General features: G+C 53.2%; 1 protein-coding gene across 5 annotated transcripts in view; it reads right to left on the reverse strand.

Moving 5' to 3' along the window:
* The window catches only part of ITPK1 (inositol-tetrakisphosphate 1-kinase), a 172054-nt gene that overhangs the window by 41388 nt on the left and 114336 nt on the right, over window positions 1-16330 (reverse strand). For 4 of the 5 annotated variants that reach the window (XM_073895804.1, XM_025869437.2, XM_025869438.2 and 1 more), the window contains one exon: window positions 5004-5121. In XM_073895804.1, the coding sequence (XP_073751905.1) occupies window positions 5004-5121 (118 nt within the window). Of the gene's footprint in view, window positions 1-5003; window positions 5122-5254; window positions 5696-16330 lie in introns of those variants that run through there. The other variant, XM_073895805.1, reaches the window with a different exon arrangement.

Genomic DNA, 16330 nt, shown 5'->3' on the forward strand with positions numbered 1-16330 from the left:
CGGGCCACAGTGCGGAAGAAATCAGCTTATACATGCACCGTGCTCCCAACAGCACCTGGCATGCAGTAGGTGCTCCCCCAGGGCCCACCGCGTGCTGACAAAGCAAGCTCAGACAGGAAAGTGACCTGCTCAGGCCACACGACGCAGGGGACTCAGGCAGGTCTGAGGCCCAAGCCTTGACTCCAAGCCCCCTCCCGGCCTCTCCTTTCCCGCCCACAGGCCTGTGCCATGCACCAAAGATGGACAACCACCACCCCCCAGCTCCACCACAGCCCTCCCACCCCGCAGTCCCCACCCGATGGAGGCTCTGTGGGGAATTAGTCCTCCAGGCTCTGAGGAATGTTCCTTTCTCTTCACTTGCTGTCTAGATTACTCCGTTTTTCAATCAAGCTTCCCAGCAGCCTCCAAGATGAGCCGTAATTAAATTCCCATAAAACCACAGGCAGAAATGCTCCCATCCGTGGTGTGTACCTCCCTCCCCCGGGAGGTCTGGTGTCCCGATGGTTATCTGTCACCTCCAGAGCACCTGTCACCCGTCACCCACCTCTGTCATCAGCTCTGAAGGGTCTCTTGAGCCCTCTGTCCTGTGGCCTGATGCCCTCCATCAGCCACTGCCCACCCCCACCCCCCGGGCCAAGAAGACCGGCCTGTGTCTTCCACCCCACAGTACAGTTTCTCCTGTATAGCTTTGGCCAGTTCAGGAGCCAGCTACAGCCTTGCCCAGAATCGCTCAGCCTGGGGTGGCAGAGCCAGGCCTTTGTCTCGGGGCTTCCATCTCAAAATCTTGGCCCTGTCCAGCAAAGCAGGTGGCAGGGAGAGAAAAGGCCTGCAGATGCATGCTCAGCAATCATGACTTGTGGACCCAGCCTTCCCCGCCCCCACCCCATGCCTGTACCAGCTGTACCAGGCAATGTTCCATTTCTGGGAGGTTCCTGCCCTTGGTGTAAACTGGATCCAGGTTCAGTGCCATCTGTGCCTCTGGCTAAGGGGTGTGGGTGCAGCCCCGCCCCAAAACAGTCATCTATTAGAGAACCCTGTGGCCCAAACGCTCTGGGGTGGGTCACTCTGCAAGCCTCGTGACCTCATGCTGCTTTGAGCTGCTCTGTGGAAGAAACTTACCGCTAAGGTCACAGGCTGAGGCCACAGCCCCCAGCGAGCCGGAGGCGGAACGGTCATTCCAAGAGTCGTTCACCCCTGGATTCCCCAGGTAGCAGCCCACTTCCCAGAAGATGAGATGGCAGACAACCAGCTCTCCTCCGAAACTCATTCTCCCCTTTCTTCCAGGGACAAAGCTCCCAAATTTTAGCTGGGCACGTGGCTGCCCAGAATAGAGCCCACATTCCCCAACTCCCTTGCAGCTCAGTATGGGACTCAGTCCTGACCAATGATGTGTGGACAGAGCGCCATGTTGTGGCTTTCAGAGCTTTTCCTTAAAAGATAACTAGGGCTACCTCCCCTTGCTTCCTTTTCCTCAGCCCCTCCTGACCCTTCTGTCTAGACCCTGGATGTGATGGCTGGAGTTCTAGCAGCACCACCGTGGTCCAGGAGGCTCACATCACAGAACGATCGCTGGAAGAAGTCTGGGTCCTTCCTCTGGGCTTTTCTATGAGAGAGAAATGAGGTTCTATCTCATTTAAGCCACTGTTATTTCAGGTCTCTGTTGCTACAGCAACTTGAGTGGTGGGTCTCTGAGGCGGAGAAAGAATCCTGCCTCCCCTTCAGGCTCTGAACCAGAAAAGAGGATGAACGCTGGGAGCACGGAACCACGACGGTGCCGAGGTACTCAGATGGGGAGCTGGGGGCTCCAGGCAGCAGCCCTCGCGGGTCTCCACAGCTGACGCTCTGCATGGAGACAGAGTGCGGACCCCTGCTCCAAATACTCCGCTGCTATTCCTGGAAGACCGCCACCCCCGCCGCAGAGCAGGGAGCCCTGGGCACGTCCCCGCAGCAGCTGCCCAGGCTCTCTTGAGGCAGGCAGAGCCCCCTTGGCATGAAGGACAGCGACACCCTGAGGACTCCAGCAAGCCCCTTCTTTCAACACAAAAGCAGCGTCACTTGGACTGTGCTAACTGCCTGCGGGAACTTACAGGGTAATTATGGCCATTAACAGCATGCTTAACAGGGCTGCCTTAGGAATAGCGGGAGTGGGGCGGAGGAGTGCTGGGGCTGTGCCTCCCAGAGATCTTCAGGGAGGAGCAGCCCCGGCTCCGGGAGGCTGGAAGGTGAGAGTCAGCACTGCTCCCATAAGAACAGCTGTGGGGGTGGGGAGGGGGGTCAGGAAAAGGCTCCAGGAAATCCCAGCTTCTGCCCACCCTCCTGGAAGAATACCAGCCCGGCTCGGTGTGCACGATAAGGAAAATCCAGGGCGCAGCGGTCACGGCCCACCCACAGAACAATTCCTGCTGGCCTAAGACCAAGCCTGCCATTAGGGTTCAGTCAACACGTTCCTACCCAGCATGGAGGGGGCTTCCCCACCCCCATCCTGCAGGCAACTCCTGAGCTGAGGACACCTGAGTGTGAGGTTTCCTGGACCTAACAGAGTGGAGCCTGATTCTCTTCCCACTGGGAGTCGGTCACCAGCCCCTCACACGTGTGGCTCAGTGTGGGTCACCCTTACAACAGGATATAGGTAATGGCCATTAGAACCTGTCTCCAGGCCATGTCTGCACTGATCTAAAACGTATGGTCGTATCCTCACTCAGCAGCTCACGCTCCTTCGGTGGGTGCCCATGAACGAAGTGCCCTGCTGCACGAGGCATTCCAAGTACCCCACGCTGACCCAACAGTCTGCGAGGCCTGCACAAGCACCCCACGCCGCTGTCGTGTCCCACGGTGCTCAGGCCACTGTCCTGTCTGGGAAGCCCAGGCTGCCACCCGCAGTCTTGCCCACCAGGGACAGTCCTATTTCCTGTGCACACTGCAGTCCGACCCATCACCGGTCCCCTGCTCCCCGACCGTGCACATGCACACTCCAGGCCCACGCTCGCCCTTGACCGCAGCCCTGATTCTCTACCCGTGAAAACTGAGAGAGACCCCCAGATCAGTCCCTTCCATCATAACGGGAGATGTGCCAGCAGCTGCCATTCCCAGGGGACACCGTGAACCAGGACCCATGCTAAGTGCTCGTCAGATGTCGTCCCAGTTACCTCAACCGCAGGCCCGGTGGACAAACCACTTATTGTCAACATCTGAACAGAAAACAGGCAGAGCTGGGTCAAGGGACTTGGCCAAGGCTACATGGCAGCAAGAGCCCAGATTCGGGTATGACCTCAGCCTGTCTCCCCGCAAAGCCTGCACTCTTTGCTCTGAAAAGACCCTCCCAGCAGTGTCCTCCCTGACCCCGTCAGTACACATCACTCCTCCCGTGGACCTGAGGACACGAGACGTGGCTGCCGACCTGCAACTCCTCCCGTGACTTGGCCCTTCTCGTCAGGATCGGATTCATATCCTATCCCTTCACACACAGTTGGTGTCCAATGCACACACCTCCTGGGAAGAGGCGGATTTCCTTTCCAGAACCAAAGTTTAGCGGGAACATCCCTACAGATCTTCCTTCTCATCTGAAGGTTCTAGTCGGACCCGGGGAAGGAATGCAAAGGGAAGGGAAGCTGACATCATCAATGACCATTCCAGGCCCAAGGGGAAAAGGAGGCTGGCATGCTGAAAAGGCCTGCCGTTTGGGGGCCACCCAGGAAGGTCATGCTTCATGCCACCTGCCGAACGCCAGGCAACCTCGGAAATAGGCCTCGAGACCCCTTCCAGGACAGCCAGGTCCAACACCAGCTCTTCCACAGGGTACGTTCCTTAGAGAAGCAAGGAATCGCCAACTCTCCTAGCCAAGGTCCAGGCCGGCAGGTGCTTGCTAGATCTAGGGCCCTCTGGCCGCGGACACGTAAGTTAAGCTTAGGGGCTACGAGCTGACAGCCCAAGTCGGGGAGACCTGGTGGGATGCTGCCTCTGCTACACACAGGCTGTGCGATGTCGGCCCATCTGCTAACCTCTCAGTCTCCACTACTGTCTGCAAAACAGGGAGGACACCCACTCCTATGAGCATCGGAAGAGAGAAGTCAAGGAGGCTTAACCTTGCAAACAGGCTGCCTCTGGTCTGGCGAGCCAAACTCTTCCCACCGGTCCCACCACCACACGAATCAAGGGCAGGCCAAGTCACCACCCAAGTCAAGGGCCAGGATAGGCCACACTCATGGTCTGGACGGCAGAAGTGGGGGCCGCCTCTCCCGCTCCTTAGATGAATCTTCACACAGCCCTAGGACACGGGCAAAGCACTCTTCCTCAGAATCAAACAAGAATTCTCAGCAGGAAACGCTTGGGGCAGGCAAAGAGAACTAGGTTACTGTTAACATGAATCTTTCCCAAAAAGCCCTTCTCACATAAACAAACACCTGGGGAAGGCAGTCCAACTCCTCTGGAGCGGCCCGGCCCAGGAAGGTGGCGAGAAAGAGTCCTCAGAGACAAGGGGATGTTGCTGGCAAGAAAAGGGCCTGCAGCTAAGCGGGAGGCTCCCGCCCTCAGGAACAGAGCGTACCCCGCGAGGTCCAGCCGCCACGTTACACATCTCCCTGTGTTTGATTAAAGGCCCTTCAATCTCTGTTTGTCTCCCTTGCCCAGTTACGTAACTCCCCTTCCCTGCCCACTGCTCCGCTAGTCTACACACACTCCTGCTCTCAAACTGCTGTGTTGTCGGGACACTTCATCACTCTGTGGGCTCAAGACAACAAAACAAAACCGTCTTGAAGTGCTTGCAGACACTCTGTCTCCCAAAGAGCACCCTGGGGCTTTTATTTCCTAATTCTGCTGGGCAGAGGAGAGAAAATGGCCCTCCCCAGAATGTGTGCCCCTGGGGAATTCAACTCCTTCCTGCCCCAAAGGGCTTAAAAAAGATCAGACACCCTGTCCTCCCCCTCCCCCCCGCCCCATGCAACGACCACCCTGTCCCTGTAGAGGTGGGCCACCTGCCGTGGGGGCCAAGCCACGTGTGTCCGTACCTTTCATGTAGGCCTCGATCTTCCGGATGAGCTCATAGGACTTGGAGCGGTCGAGCAGGGTCCTGATGGCAGGAAGAGGGTCCAGGACAATGGTCTCAGGGTGCGCATCGATATATTCCTGAAAGCAAAACACACCTCTTCCGGTTGGAGGCGGGAGGCTGATGCAGAAACGAGGTTTCCGCAAGATTCCATCCCACGCACCCTCACGGCATCCATCCCCCTCCCCTCCCTCCGTCCCTCCCTCCACCAACCCTGACTTCGGTCTGGCGCTTCACACTGTCTGGGAGGATCACGTGACGCTGGTTAGACCAATCAGCACCTTCCACCCTGGCCACTGGCTCCAGAAGAGGGCACGTGACCCGAGTCGGTCCAATCAGATGCAGGCTCGGAGCTCTTGCTAGGAATGCTGGGACAAGGCCATTCTCTCCCGCACCGAGGGGCCCGGGCAGCTGGGAGCAGTCACCCTGAGATCTGAGGGAGAGGCCTGACAAAGCCAAAACCGAGAAAGGGAGGCCAGAGTGAAAAAACAGAGCTGACAAAAGGAGCGCGAGCAGGTTCCGGCCAGCTGGTTTGGCCCCTGGATAAAGCCTCGCCTGAAACCAGCCTGCTGCCCGAATGGATGACACTTGAGGAGAGTGGCCCAGCACCCTGCACGGATGAGGATTCTGGGGCAGGGCCAGCGAGAGCGGAACGAATGCTGGGATTCAGGACAGGGTGGGTGTGGAAGGCAGGATGAGAAACCGGCCACAGGGTGGCCCCCTGGCCCTCAGGTACCCCCTGCAGCATGCCTCTTCACTACCCACTAGCTTCAGGGTAGACTGCGAAGATGCAAGCAGGGCTGTGACCAAATCAGCCTTTAAGGAAGTTAGGATCTCCTTGGGGAAATAACGCTAAGGCACATGAGGAACGAGAAACTACTGTCTCTAACAAAATTCAACAGGAGAGGGCGCCTGGGTGGCTCAGTTGGTTAAGCGACTGCCTTCGGCTCAGGTCCTGATCCTGGAGTCCCGGGATCGAGTCCCGCATCGGGCTCCCTGCTCAGGCAGGGAGTCTGCTTCTCCCTCTGACCCTCTTCCCTCTCGTGCTCTCTATCTCTCATTCTCTCTCTCTCTCAAATAAATAAATAAAATCCTTAAAAAAAAAAAAATTCAACAGGAGACTGGGCAAAATGCTTCCAGGAAAGGAACACAAGGATCCCGGCCCTGCCACTCGGCACCTCTGTGACTACAGGAGCCCCGGCCACATCAGTGGGCCAGGGCAGCTCAGCAGGCAGATGCAGTAAATGGGACCATCCGCCTGGCCCCAGAACACTGATTCTAAGAACAAAAATATAGCATGCTGGAGTAACAAGAGAGGGGCTCAGACAACCAGCTGTTGTTATTGTGAGCTGAATTGTGTCCTCAACAGATCTGTTCAAGCCCTAAGCCCTGGTGCTTGTGAGTGTGACCTTATTTGGAAATAGTGTCTTTACAGATGGAAGCAAACTAAAATGAGGCCACACGGGATTAGGATGGACCCTAATCCATTGACTGGTGTCTTTAAGATGGGGGAAATCTGGACAGAGACACACAGGGAGAAGGCCATCTGAAGACAGAGACAGTGATTAATGTCATGCCTGCCAAGGACCACTGCCACCACCAGAAGGCAGGAGAGCAGCACGGGACAGATTCTCTCTCGGTGCCTCCAGAAGGAACCAACCCTGCAGACACCTTGACTTCAGACTTCTAGCCTCCTTAACTGTGAGAGGAAAAAAAAACTCCTGTTGTTTTAAGCCACCAAGTTTGTGGTGCTTTGTCAAGGCCACCCCAGGGAATGAATACACCAGCTTAATTCATCCCCCTGCCCACCCAGTCTACAAGATCAGTCTGCAAGGTCAGCAAAGGCCAAGAAAAAAGCCACAATGCTTCTTTTCAAATCAGCCTTATCAACAAAAAAGAAAAGCTCCACTTGGAATTACTCTTTTTTTCAGTGAACCTATTTTGGTTCCTAGTAATCATTTTTAAGAGCTCTCAACGCAAAGCCAGAGATTTATATCTGCTCCTCCTCTGAAATCTGCTCCCCCCTTGTGTTTCATACCATAACCAGTATCTGGTTATGGGCTCATTTGTATCTTTTTCTTTGAATGTTTAAAAAAACTTCTCTGTCCCCAATGGGTGGCCAGTACATGCCCATGGGGAGCCTTTCTTCCCATCCTCACACCCATGAACTCTGGGAGGCCAACATGCTCTTGGCCCCTCTCCCTGCACACCCATCCTATAGACATAAACACAGAAGAGAAGCCACCTTCCTCCTCCTCCCAAGAGAGGCAGCCATCAGCAAGTCAGCTCAGTTCCTGGCCCACTTCCCTGCTTATACAGAACAAGCCTGGCAGCTGATGTGGGCGAGCCCACGTCTGCCACCCACCGGAGCCGTGAAGACAAGCTGAGAAGTGTCTTTAAGGAAGGTTTATCCAGAGCTGCCTTCACGCCAGGGGCCATGCCCAGCTCTACTCTCTCCAGCCTTAGCCTCGTGTAAGTGCCTACATCTCTCCATGGCAGGCTCCCCAGCAGCAACTATCCCCTGTCAACACTGTTCCTTTGACCCAGGTCTACACTGCCTCAAGAGTGGGTCATTCATGAGACACCAAGATTCCTGCATACCTATGAAATCATATTACTGTCTTCATGTTAAAAGGTCATCCACACAACAAACTACACATCATTCACAGTGCTCAGGGCATCGTGCAGAGTACTAAAGACACACGGATAAATGAAAGCTTTCTAGGCTTTCTCCTACTGGATCTATAATCCTGGCCAACGAATTCATGTTCTGGGTTATGACCTGAAAGCACTGAACTGTCCCCATACCCCCTGTTCCTCCCCTACCCCAACATGCCAGGAAGCAACCTGGTACAGAGAGAAAAGTGAGGGCCCAGGACTCAAGAAACCCAGGTTCCCACTGTTACTGCCTTCCAGGGTCACCCTGGGCAGGCCACTTGGTTTCTCTGGGTCTCAGTTCCCTCATCGGTGACTTAAAAGCCTAAACTGGAAAAACAGAGGACTGGTGATTATGGAGGCAGACTGTGGGGCCACACATGGGGGCTGTTTTAGAACTAGATGGATAGCCACCTGCTAGAGGCATTACAGATAATGCTTGCTGCCTTCCTTCTGAAAGGAGGCAGTATCAGGGGTGCTAGCTTCGATGGGCTGGCCCAGGTCTCCCCCAGCAACTGAGTCCCCTAAAGTCCAGACATGCGCCTTCCTCCCCCTCGAAAATCCCCCCCCCCAAGTCCCAAGAAGAGTACCCGAGTAGTTGCTGGATCTGGTTCCACTTTTATGCGTTAGGGCAGTGACCTTTAAAGAGAGAACTCCAAATCATTAAGACATGAATTTAAGCCAAACTCATAAGGGAAAGAAGTTAGAAAAAACCAAGGGGGAAAATATCTGACAAGCAGGCGCCAACAAGCTTTTGACCCAGGATGAAAGCATCAGTATTAACAGAAGAATTATTCCTAAACACGATCTCTTTCGGGACAACGACAGGGAGGGCAAAGAGTTTTTCCAATCGCCCCGCTATCCACAAGTGGATTTCCTTCCAAGCCTTTCAGCTTATCTATTGTACCACAGGCCTCATGCATTTTTCACAAGACTCTTAGAATTACCAAACAAATTGCTGGAAGGGTGAGCGCCCTGTACCATTTTATCACACCACTCAGAAGAAGAAAGGCCCAAACGGTCTCCATGGCAAATGGTAAACACATGCTCCTTTAGAGCGCCTGCCGCATAACACCTACAAAGGGAGCCTGGACGTTAGCAAGGGGGAGCCCGGCTTGAGGCAGATTGAAAAGGGGGGAGAGCAGAGACAGAGAGCCCTGGTCAGAGGGCCAGAGAATACAGACTGTTGAGGGGGCAAAGGGGAAGAGGCCAGCCAGGTGCCCCCCTGCCCCCCCAGGCCCCAGGGATCATGATGCCAAGAAGGACGCTGAGCCCCCTCTGCTGGGCTGGGGGAAGTCAACGTTTTGCCACCGAGAATGTGAGCCAGATGAGAGGACCAGGATGAACCCCACAGATCCCATTTCCTCTGCAGTTCCATTTATGGACAGGAAATGAGCAGGGAGACACAAGAGTTTGCTCTTATCTAACAGAAAATGCAGGCAGAAGTCCCAAGTTCAAATCCTGCCTCTTCCACTTACCCTATGTCTATGAAAAAGAAACTGCAGTTTATCTCTGAAATTCTGTTTCCTGGTGTGCAAAATGTGCATTTTTTTCTCCAAAGACTCATCTATCTTATCAGAGAGTGCGCGTGCACATGCACGCATGCACACAAGTGGGGATAGGGGCAGAGGGTAAGGGAGAAGAGAATCTCAGGCAGACCCCCTGCTGAGCGCGGAGCCTGCCCCGGGGCTCCATCCCCTGACCCTGAGATCATGACCTGAGCCCAAATCAAGAGTTGGACACTTAAACTGACTGAGCCACCCAGGCACCCCTGCATTTTATTTTATTTTTTAAAGATTTTATTTATTTATTTGAGAGAGAGACAGCGAGAGAGGGAACACAAGCAGGGGAAGCAGGAAAGGGAGAAGCAGGCTTCCCGCCGAGCAGGGAGCCCGACGCGGGGCTCGATCCCAGGACCCTGGGACCATGACCTGAGCCAAAGGCAGACAAGCTTAACGACTGAGCCCCCCAAGTGCCCCAAGGCACCCCTGCATTTTAAATAAAACCTATCTCAGGGAGCTGCTGTGGGCAACAAGACCTGGACGTGAAAGGAGTTGGTAGACAGAAAAACAGAGAGGATTCTCATGATTGGACAACATGTGGACTCTCTGCACCAAACGTGACCCAAGGTCTCTGAGCTCATCCTTCCGTGCCCCATGCAGCAGACTGCGGGGCAGGCCAGCCCTGCACCTGAGGCGAGCACAACAGGGCTCTTCTGGCCGGGGTCACCCCTCCCGCCGACGCCTGGAGCACCGCACAATCCCCCAGCTGGCGGCAGGCCAGGCTGCAGGGCGCACCCCTCTGTGGACAGGTCCCGGCAGAGCCCACAGTGCCAGAGGCGGCCGGCCAGTCGGCTCCTTCCGGGGGTAGCGAGAAGTGCCCGTGCCCAGTTCCCCCCCCGGCCCCCCAGTTCTCAGAGGTCGTGGCTGCTCTGGCCCACTCCCCCAAAACACTGCAGGCCCCTTTTTAGAAATAGGTTATTCATTTTTTAGAGCTGCATATTGAAATGATTTACAGATTAAATATGACACGTGGGATTTGCCTCAAAGTAACCAGGCACAGGGGATGGTAAGAGAAGTAGGTAGAGGCAGAGCGAGAACGAGAGTGGTCCTAAGTCGCTGACTCGTGAAGCTGGGTGGCGGCGTGGGGGACGGTGTTGCAGCGTTCTCTCAGGTATTTTTAAATTTCTGTAACAAAATAATTGGGGACAGAATGGAGGGAAGGGGTGAAGTAACCAGGTCCTCCCTTCCTTCAACCACACACACGCCTAGTTGTGCCAGAGCCCGATTCAAACACCGACACTATCTTTCCAGAAGGAGTAAGAGGCAGCCAGCCAGATGGGAAACACAGTGAGAGATTAATTATGGAAAAGATAATAAATAAAAATAATCATCACCGTAATTTTTAAGTAATAGCAGCCACCATTTACCTAGGACCGGCTGGGCTACATGCACACTGCTGGGAAAATACTGCTTATTTTAAGCACGTTTTTTTTAAGCGCGTTTTAAGCACGTCCTTTAATATAAAAATCCTATGAGGTGAGGGCTCAAACTACAGAACTCTTAGAAGAAAGCACTGGTGTACATCCTCATGGCCTTGAATCAAGACAATGGTTTCTCAGATATGATACCAAAAGTAAAAAAGAAAAAATAAACTATATCCTTGACATTAGGAGCTTCTGTGAGTCAAGGACACCACCCGCCTCAGACTTGGCGCATCGCCTCACCTCATGGCACCCATGACCCAGCCACTAAAAGGCCACCAGCCAGGCACAGCCTAACCTCTAACCTCCATGGCAGGATTGGGCAACTCAGGCCCAGTGGACAGTTCCCACAATCTGCCCTGTGCGGGTGGGGGAACTGGGAGAGAAGCAGCAGCACCACACGGAGCCCTGGAAGCCCCTTCTCCTCTCTAGGCCTCTTCCTCCTCTATAAGGTGAAGGCCAATCCTGTGAAAAGGTTACATGCATGGGGGCGGGAGGCATCGAGACCTGGGGTAGAATCCCGCCTGCCCCGCTGTGACTCTGCCTCCAAAAGCCTCAGTCCTCACCTGTTAACGACACTGACATAGCTCCTACCTCACAGGATGTTTTAAAAGAAACAGATTTATTGAGATAGATTTCATATACCATGCAACTTACCCACTTAAAGCTTACAATCCAAGGATTTAATATGTTGACAGAGTTGTGCAACCATCAGCACAGTTAATTTTAGGACATTTTCATCACCTCAAAGAAAAAAAAAAAATCCCATACCTTTTAGCTATTAGCTTCAATTCACCCATTCCCTCCAGCCCCTGGAAACCATTTTCTGTCTCTACAGACTTGCCTATTCTGGACACTTCATATAAACGGAATCACATGCGGTCTTTTGGGACTGGCTTCTTTCACTTAGCATAACGTTTTCAAGGCTCATCCATGCTGTGACACGTGGCTGAATAATATTCCACTGTGTGGATATACCAGATTTGTTTATCTGTTTATCAGGTGATGGGCATCTGGTTTGTTTTCACCTTGGCGTTACTACGAATAACGCTACTATGAACATTTGTATACAGGTTTTTGTGTGGACTAATGTTTTCATTTCTCTTGGATTATACACCAGATATTCTTAGGGTAAGAATGCAAAAGTTCACAAAACTTCTCAGCTGCTCAAGCATGGATGTTTTAGGTAGCAATCACAGCAATCCACCACGGTATACAAAATAAACCATTTTTCTGGTTTTCAAAAGCTACAATCACACAAAACGCTAGATGTGACTCTCAAAGCAATCTCTGTGGTCTACAGAGTAAACAACTATATTTTTATCCCCATTTTATATAGGAAAAAACTGAGTCTCCGAGAGGCAAAGTGACCGGCTCAAGGTCATACAACCAGCTGGGGCTTTGCCAGGACTCAAAACCACCCATAACAACGTCAACCCCAAGGCCTCTGCAGCACACCCTGTCACCTACCCCAACAAGTTATGTGGCTAAAGTGCTTTTTAATTCCCAGAAAAGTCTAAGGACCCATTTTGAACCCAAGTGCTGGATAACCTGTGCACAACTCAGTCGGGCAGGTCTAGAACAGGAGAGGACCAAAGCCTGGGGCCAGCAGTGGGGGGTTGAGAGTGAAGAGGCTGGGAGCTGCCCAGACCTCCCATGGACCGAGCAGTCTCTACCGGGTCTCTGGGAGGCTGGCTATCTGAACGAGGGCTTCCTGAGTATTTGCACTTACAGAGAAATCTTAGTGAGCACTGCGGTGAGAGTGAGCCCCATCTATGTTCTGGGACTCTCCATCTCCAGCGAGGTGGGACAGGGAGAGGCATGGTGATGGCCAAAAGCAGTCACATGCAGGGCTGCGCGAGCTAAGCGCCAGGCTCCCTGCCAAGCATTCTGCACGTTAACCTGAAGGCTGAAGGGAGAGGCAGAGAAGCTTTCTAGGAGGAGAACTAGAGGACTGAAGTAAGTTCCAGAAAAACCCTGCTGGCCAGGAGTGGTGTGGGAGGACCAGGCTGGAAGCCATTCACGGAACAGGGATTTGAGAGCATTCAACTTGTTGGAGAAAGTTCATCTTCTAGTTTGGTAACCAGACTCGTTCCTTCCAGAGTCCCTGTTCCCCACCCCCCACCCCCAGGAAGAGGTCATGTGAGAGGACAGCAGGTCCTCACTGAGAGTGGAAAGAGAAAGAAGGGACAGGGCAGGTCGAGCCAAGGCAGAGAACGAGTGAGGAGCCCATGAGTGGCTCTAGGGAGCAGCTCTGCTCCACTGTCTGATCTGGTTGTAGATACGCAGTGTTACCTGGTTTGCAAAACTCATGAAGCTGCTTGCTCATATGTATGGTTTTCTGTGTGTGCTCTCTTCAACATATTTAAAAAAAAAAGGGGGGGGGAAGAAGGAAGGCACTGGACCACACAAACAGCAAGAACCTGCTCCCGTCCCCGCTCCGCAGTGTGGCCTGCCTTGCACTTACCCTCTCTGGGACTCTAGCCTCCTATGTAGATCAAGGATGGAAAAGGGGGTGCCATCCACTACACCCCCCCAGGGCCGCGGCAGCCATCACTTGGGGATCGCGACAAACTTTGGTGCTAACCCCAGTGGGATTCAGAATCCTGATCATCACTTGGCTCCAGAAGTTAGATAAGCATGGGCACTCAAGGCGAGCCCCACACACCATGCACAGAACAAACACACCAGGCTGATTCCTAAGACCCCAGGAGTCAGACTTTGTGTGTTTCCGTTAGCGCTTAGTCACCAAACAAATGCTGGCGAAGACCAGACATTTTTTTCCCTGTGGCTGTCAAAAATCACTCACCGGGCTTTTATGGGAAAAGAGGTAACCTTGGGCTTACTCAGCATAATCTCCCGCCTTCTGACTCTTCCTGAGAGCACCACCCAAGCCCAGCCCTTCCAGCTGATGGCCACAAAGGCTGGTCTTTCAACTCGCTCCTTCCACACCAAGGGGTGGATGAAAGACAGGAAGCTTCCAGTTCCTAAAGTCTTAACACTGTGATGGAGGTCCTGGCAAGATACCAGAAGGAGTTATTATTAATTACAGCAATAATGGTGATGATACCAGCTAACTTTTCCCGAATACTCACCAAGTACTGGACAGTGTTGTACACACTTTCAGGAACGGACACACTTATTCCTCAAAACAACCCTATGCAGTAGGTCCTATTAGCAGCCCCATTTGACAGATAGAGAAACTAAGGCTAAGCACCTCAGTACCTGGCCCAGGCTCTCCCAGTGAGGAAGGGGCCAAGATGGCATCTGATCCAAGCCATATGGTTCCAGAGCCCTGTAGTCGGCAAAACAAGGCATGGGGAGCCCTGGCTAAAGGAAAAGCATCTCAGTTTTAGCGACGGCCAGAATTTCTCATGTGCATTCTTTTAAAATGTATGTTAAAGAAAGAAAACTAGGTCTTTCTCATGGTCAGCCAACCCCAGCCTAGGCCGTGAAGCACACAGCACTTGATGCCGGCACAAGGTAAGGCACCTAAGAAAAAAATGGCAACGGAGCTTTCAAGTTCCCTTCCCAGAAGCAGAGTCACAGACGGTCAGACCTTGCAAGACCTAAGGTCCCTTAGTCCAGCCGGTCTTTTCAGAAAGGAGAAAGAAGGGGCGCCTGAGTTCAATTGGTTAAGCATCTGCCTTCGGCTCAGGTCATGATCCCAGGGTCCTGGGATCGAGCCCTGCCATCGGGCTCCCTGCTCCGCGGGAAGCCTGCTTCTCCCTCTCCCACTCCCCCTACTTGGGTTCCCTCTCTCGCTGTCTCTCTCTCTCTCTCTGTCAGTTAAATAAATAAATAAAATCTTTAAAAAAAAAAAAAAAAGGAGAAAGAAGTAGCAACCAGCTGGAGGTCACATGGTGAAGGGGCAGAAATGAGACCGCGACCTCATCTGCTCCTTTTAGCACCCCAGGGTCCGCCCTGGTTCATTCTGCTCCCAAAGGTCCCAAGGAGCGACCACAGCGGGCTAGAGTCTCTGCTTCTGTCCCCAACCCTGGATCAAGACAAACTAACAACAACCAGAAGGCAGCCACTCTTAGGAGAGTAAGGAAACGACGTGACCAGATGCTAGAGCCCACAATGGCCTCTGGGATGAAGATCACACAGCACCGAGGGAAGGACCTGTGCAGGATTTTCAGGGCCGGCACGTGCTCGGCGCACAGGGTGCCTGCAGCGGACACGTGCTGAGTGAAGGAGTGGGACCAGCGGGAAGAGACTACTAGATAAACGGTGTCACGGGCAACCATTACCTTCCAATGGTATGCTTCTGCAGAAAGCGAAACCCGTTCCTGGGAGATCTGCTCCACATGAGGATGAGGTCATGAGCAATGCTGAGCAAAGCTTTCTGGGGAGAACAGCTAATGAATCCTCTGGGCAGATGACTGAAGCCATGAAATCAACCACTGTTCATGGACATGAAATCAACTGAAGCCAGGGCCAAATGTGCCCCAGGCAAAGGGTTCCTGGCACCACCCAGAATATCTGTCTGTTCATTACACCTTACAGAAAACCACAGACCACAGAGTCCTGAGGAATCCATGCTAGACCCAGGTGTCTTGGTGCAACAGAATGTGCCAGGCAGCCTACGTTGGCCCTAGCTAAACCAAAGCACCTATGGCTATTCAAGAATCACAGGCCAGGCATCTGAAGAGGTAGCCAGGTCTGGCATAGGACTGGGGCTAGAGATTCGTGCAGCTAAACCTTGGGCCAAGGGAAGGTTGTGGCAGCATCCAATACATACCAGGGGCAAGACTGCCAAGTCCAGCCACACAGAATGCCATTCACAAAGTCTGCCACTGAGCTGTGCAGTACACAACCGACGTAACAGTCCCCGACCATCAGCCAAGGCCTATGCCTTCTAATCACTGGCCGACCACCTCCTTCCACCCAGCAGCACCTGGCCGATTCCAATTCCAACACAAGGACCCTAAGACACTGTGAAAGTTAAGGCAAAGGCAGTCAGGAAATGTGGGTTCAAGCCCTAACACTGCCATTAACTTCATGCAGACTTCCGAAAGCCACTTAAACCATCTGTATCTCGGTTTTCTCACCCACAAAACAAGCAGGTTGGAATGATGCATTTTTATAACATCCTTTCTGATTTTTTAAGTCCTAGGATTCTTGGATTCTGTGAAGTGATAAATGAATGAAAAAACCTTGTGGGGTCCTGGCGTCCAGGGCCTGCTGCCCTCAAGCATATGCACAGTGCAGTGACTGTGCAGAACCCAGTCTCGTTAGGATGGCGACATGCACGCCCACAACAGGAGAGGGAGGAGACCGAGCAGGACAGGCACACAAATGACAGACGGCCAATGGCTCCGCATCAGGGACAGACACCAGTTTGCTTGCTCAAGCAAGACCACACATACCCGGACCGCCTCTCGGAGCAGCTGCTATGATGACCCCCCAGTTCTTACTGACTCAGCCCTGGTATGTGGAGGGCACCTCCTCCCCTGCCACATCTCTAACTTTTCTAAAATGGCTCCTTGGGAAGAGCTGGGCTTCCATGTCCTCAGCCACCTTGGTCTTAATCAACCCTCATCTGTATTCTGGAGAGATCGCCAGCGTCTGAGCACTCAGCCTGAGGCCTCCCAGAGAGCATGAGGCCAGGAAGGGAGGGAGCCCCTGAAAAGCGTGTGCACAGGCAT

The sequence above is a fragment of the Callorhinus ursinus genome, unplaced genomic scaffold, assembly GCF_003265705.2.
Source record: "Callorhinus ursinus isolate GAN/ISIS: 27379988/994484 unplaced genomic scaffold, GSC_fseal_2.0 scaffold8, whole genome shotgun sequence".
In the NCBI taxonomy this organism is placed as follows: Eukaryota; Metazoa; Chordata; class Mammalia; order Carnivora; family Otariidae; genus Callorhinus; species Callorhinus ursinus.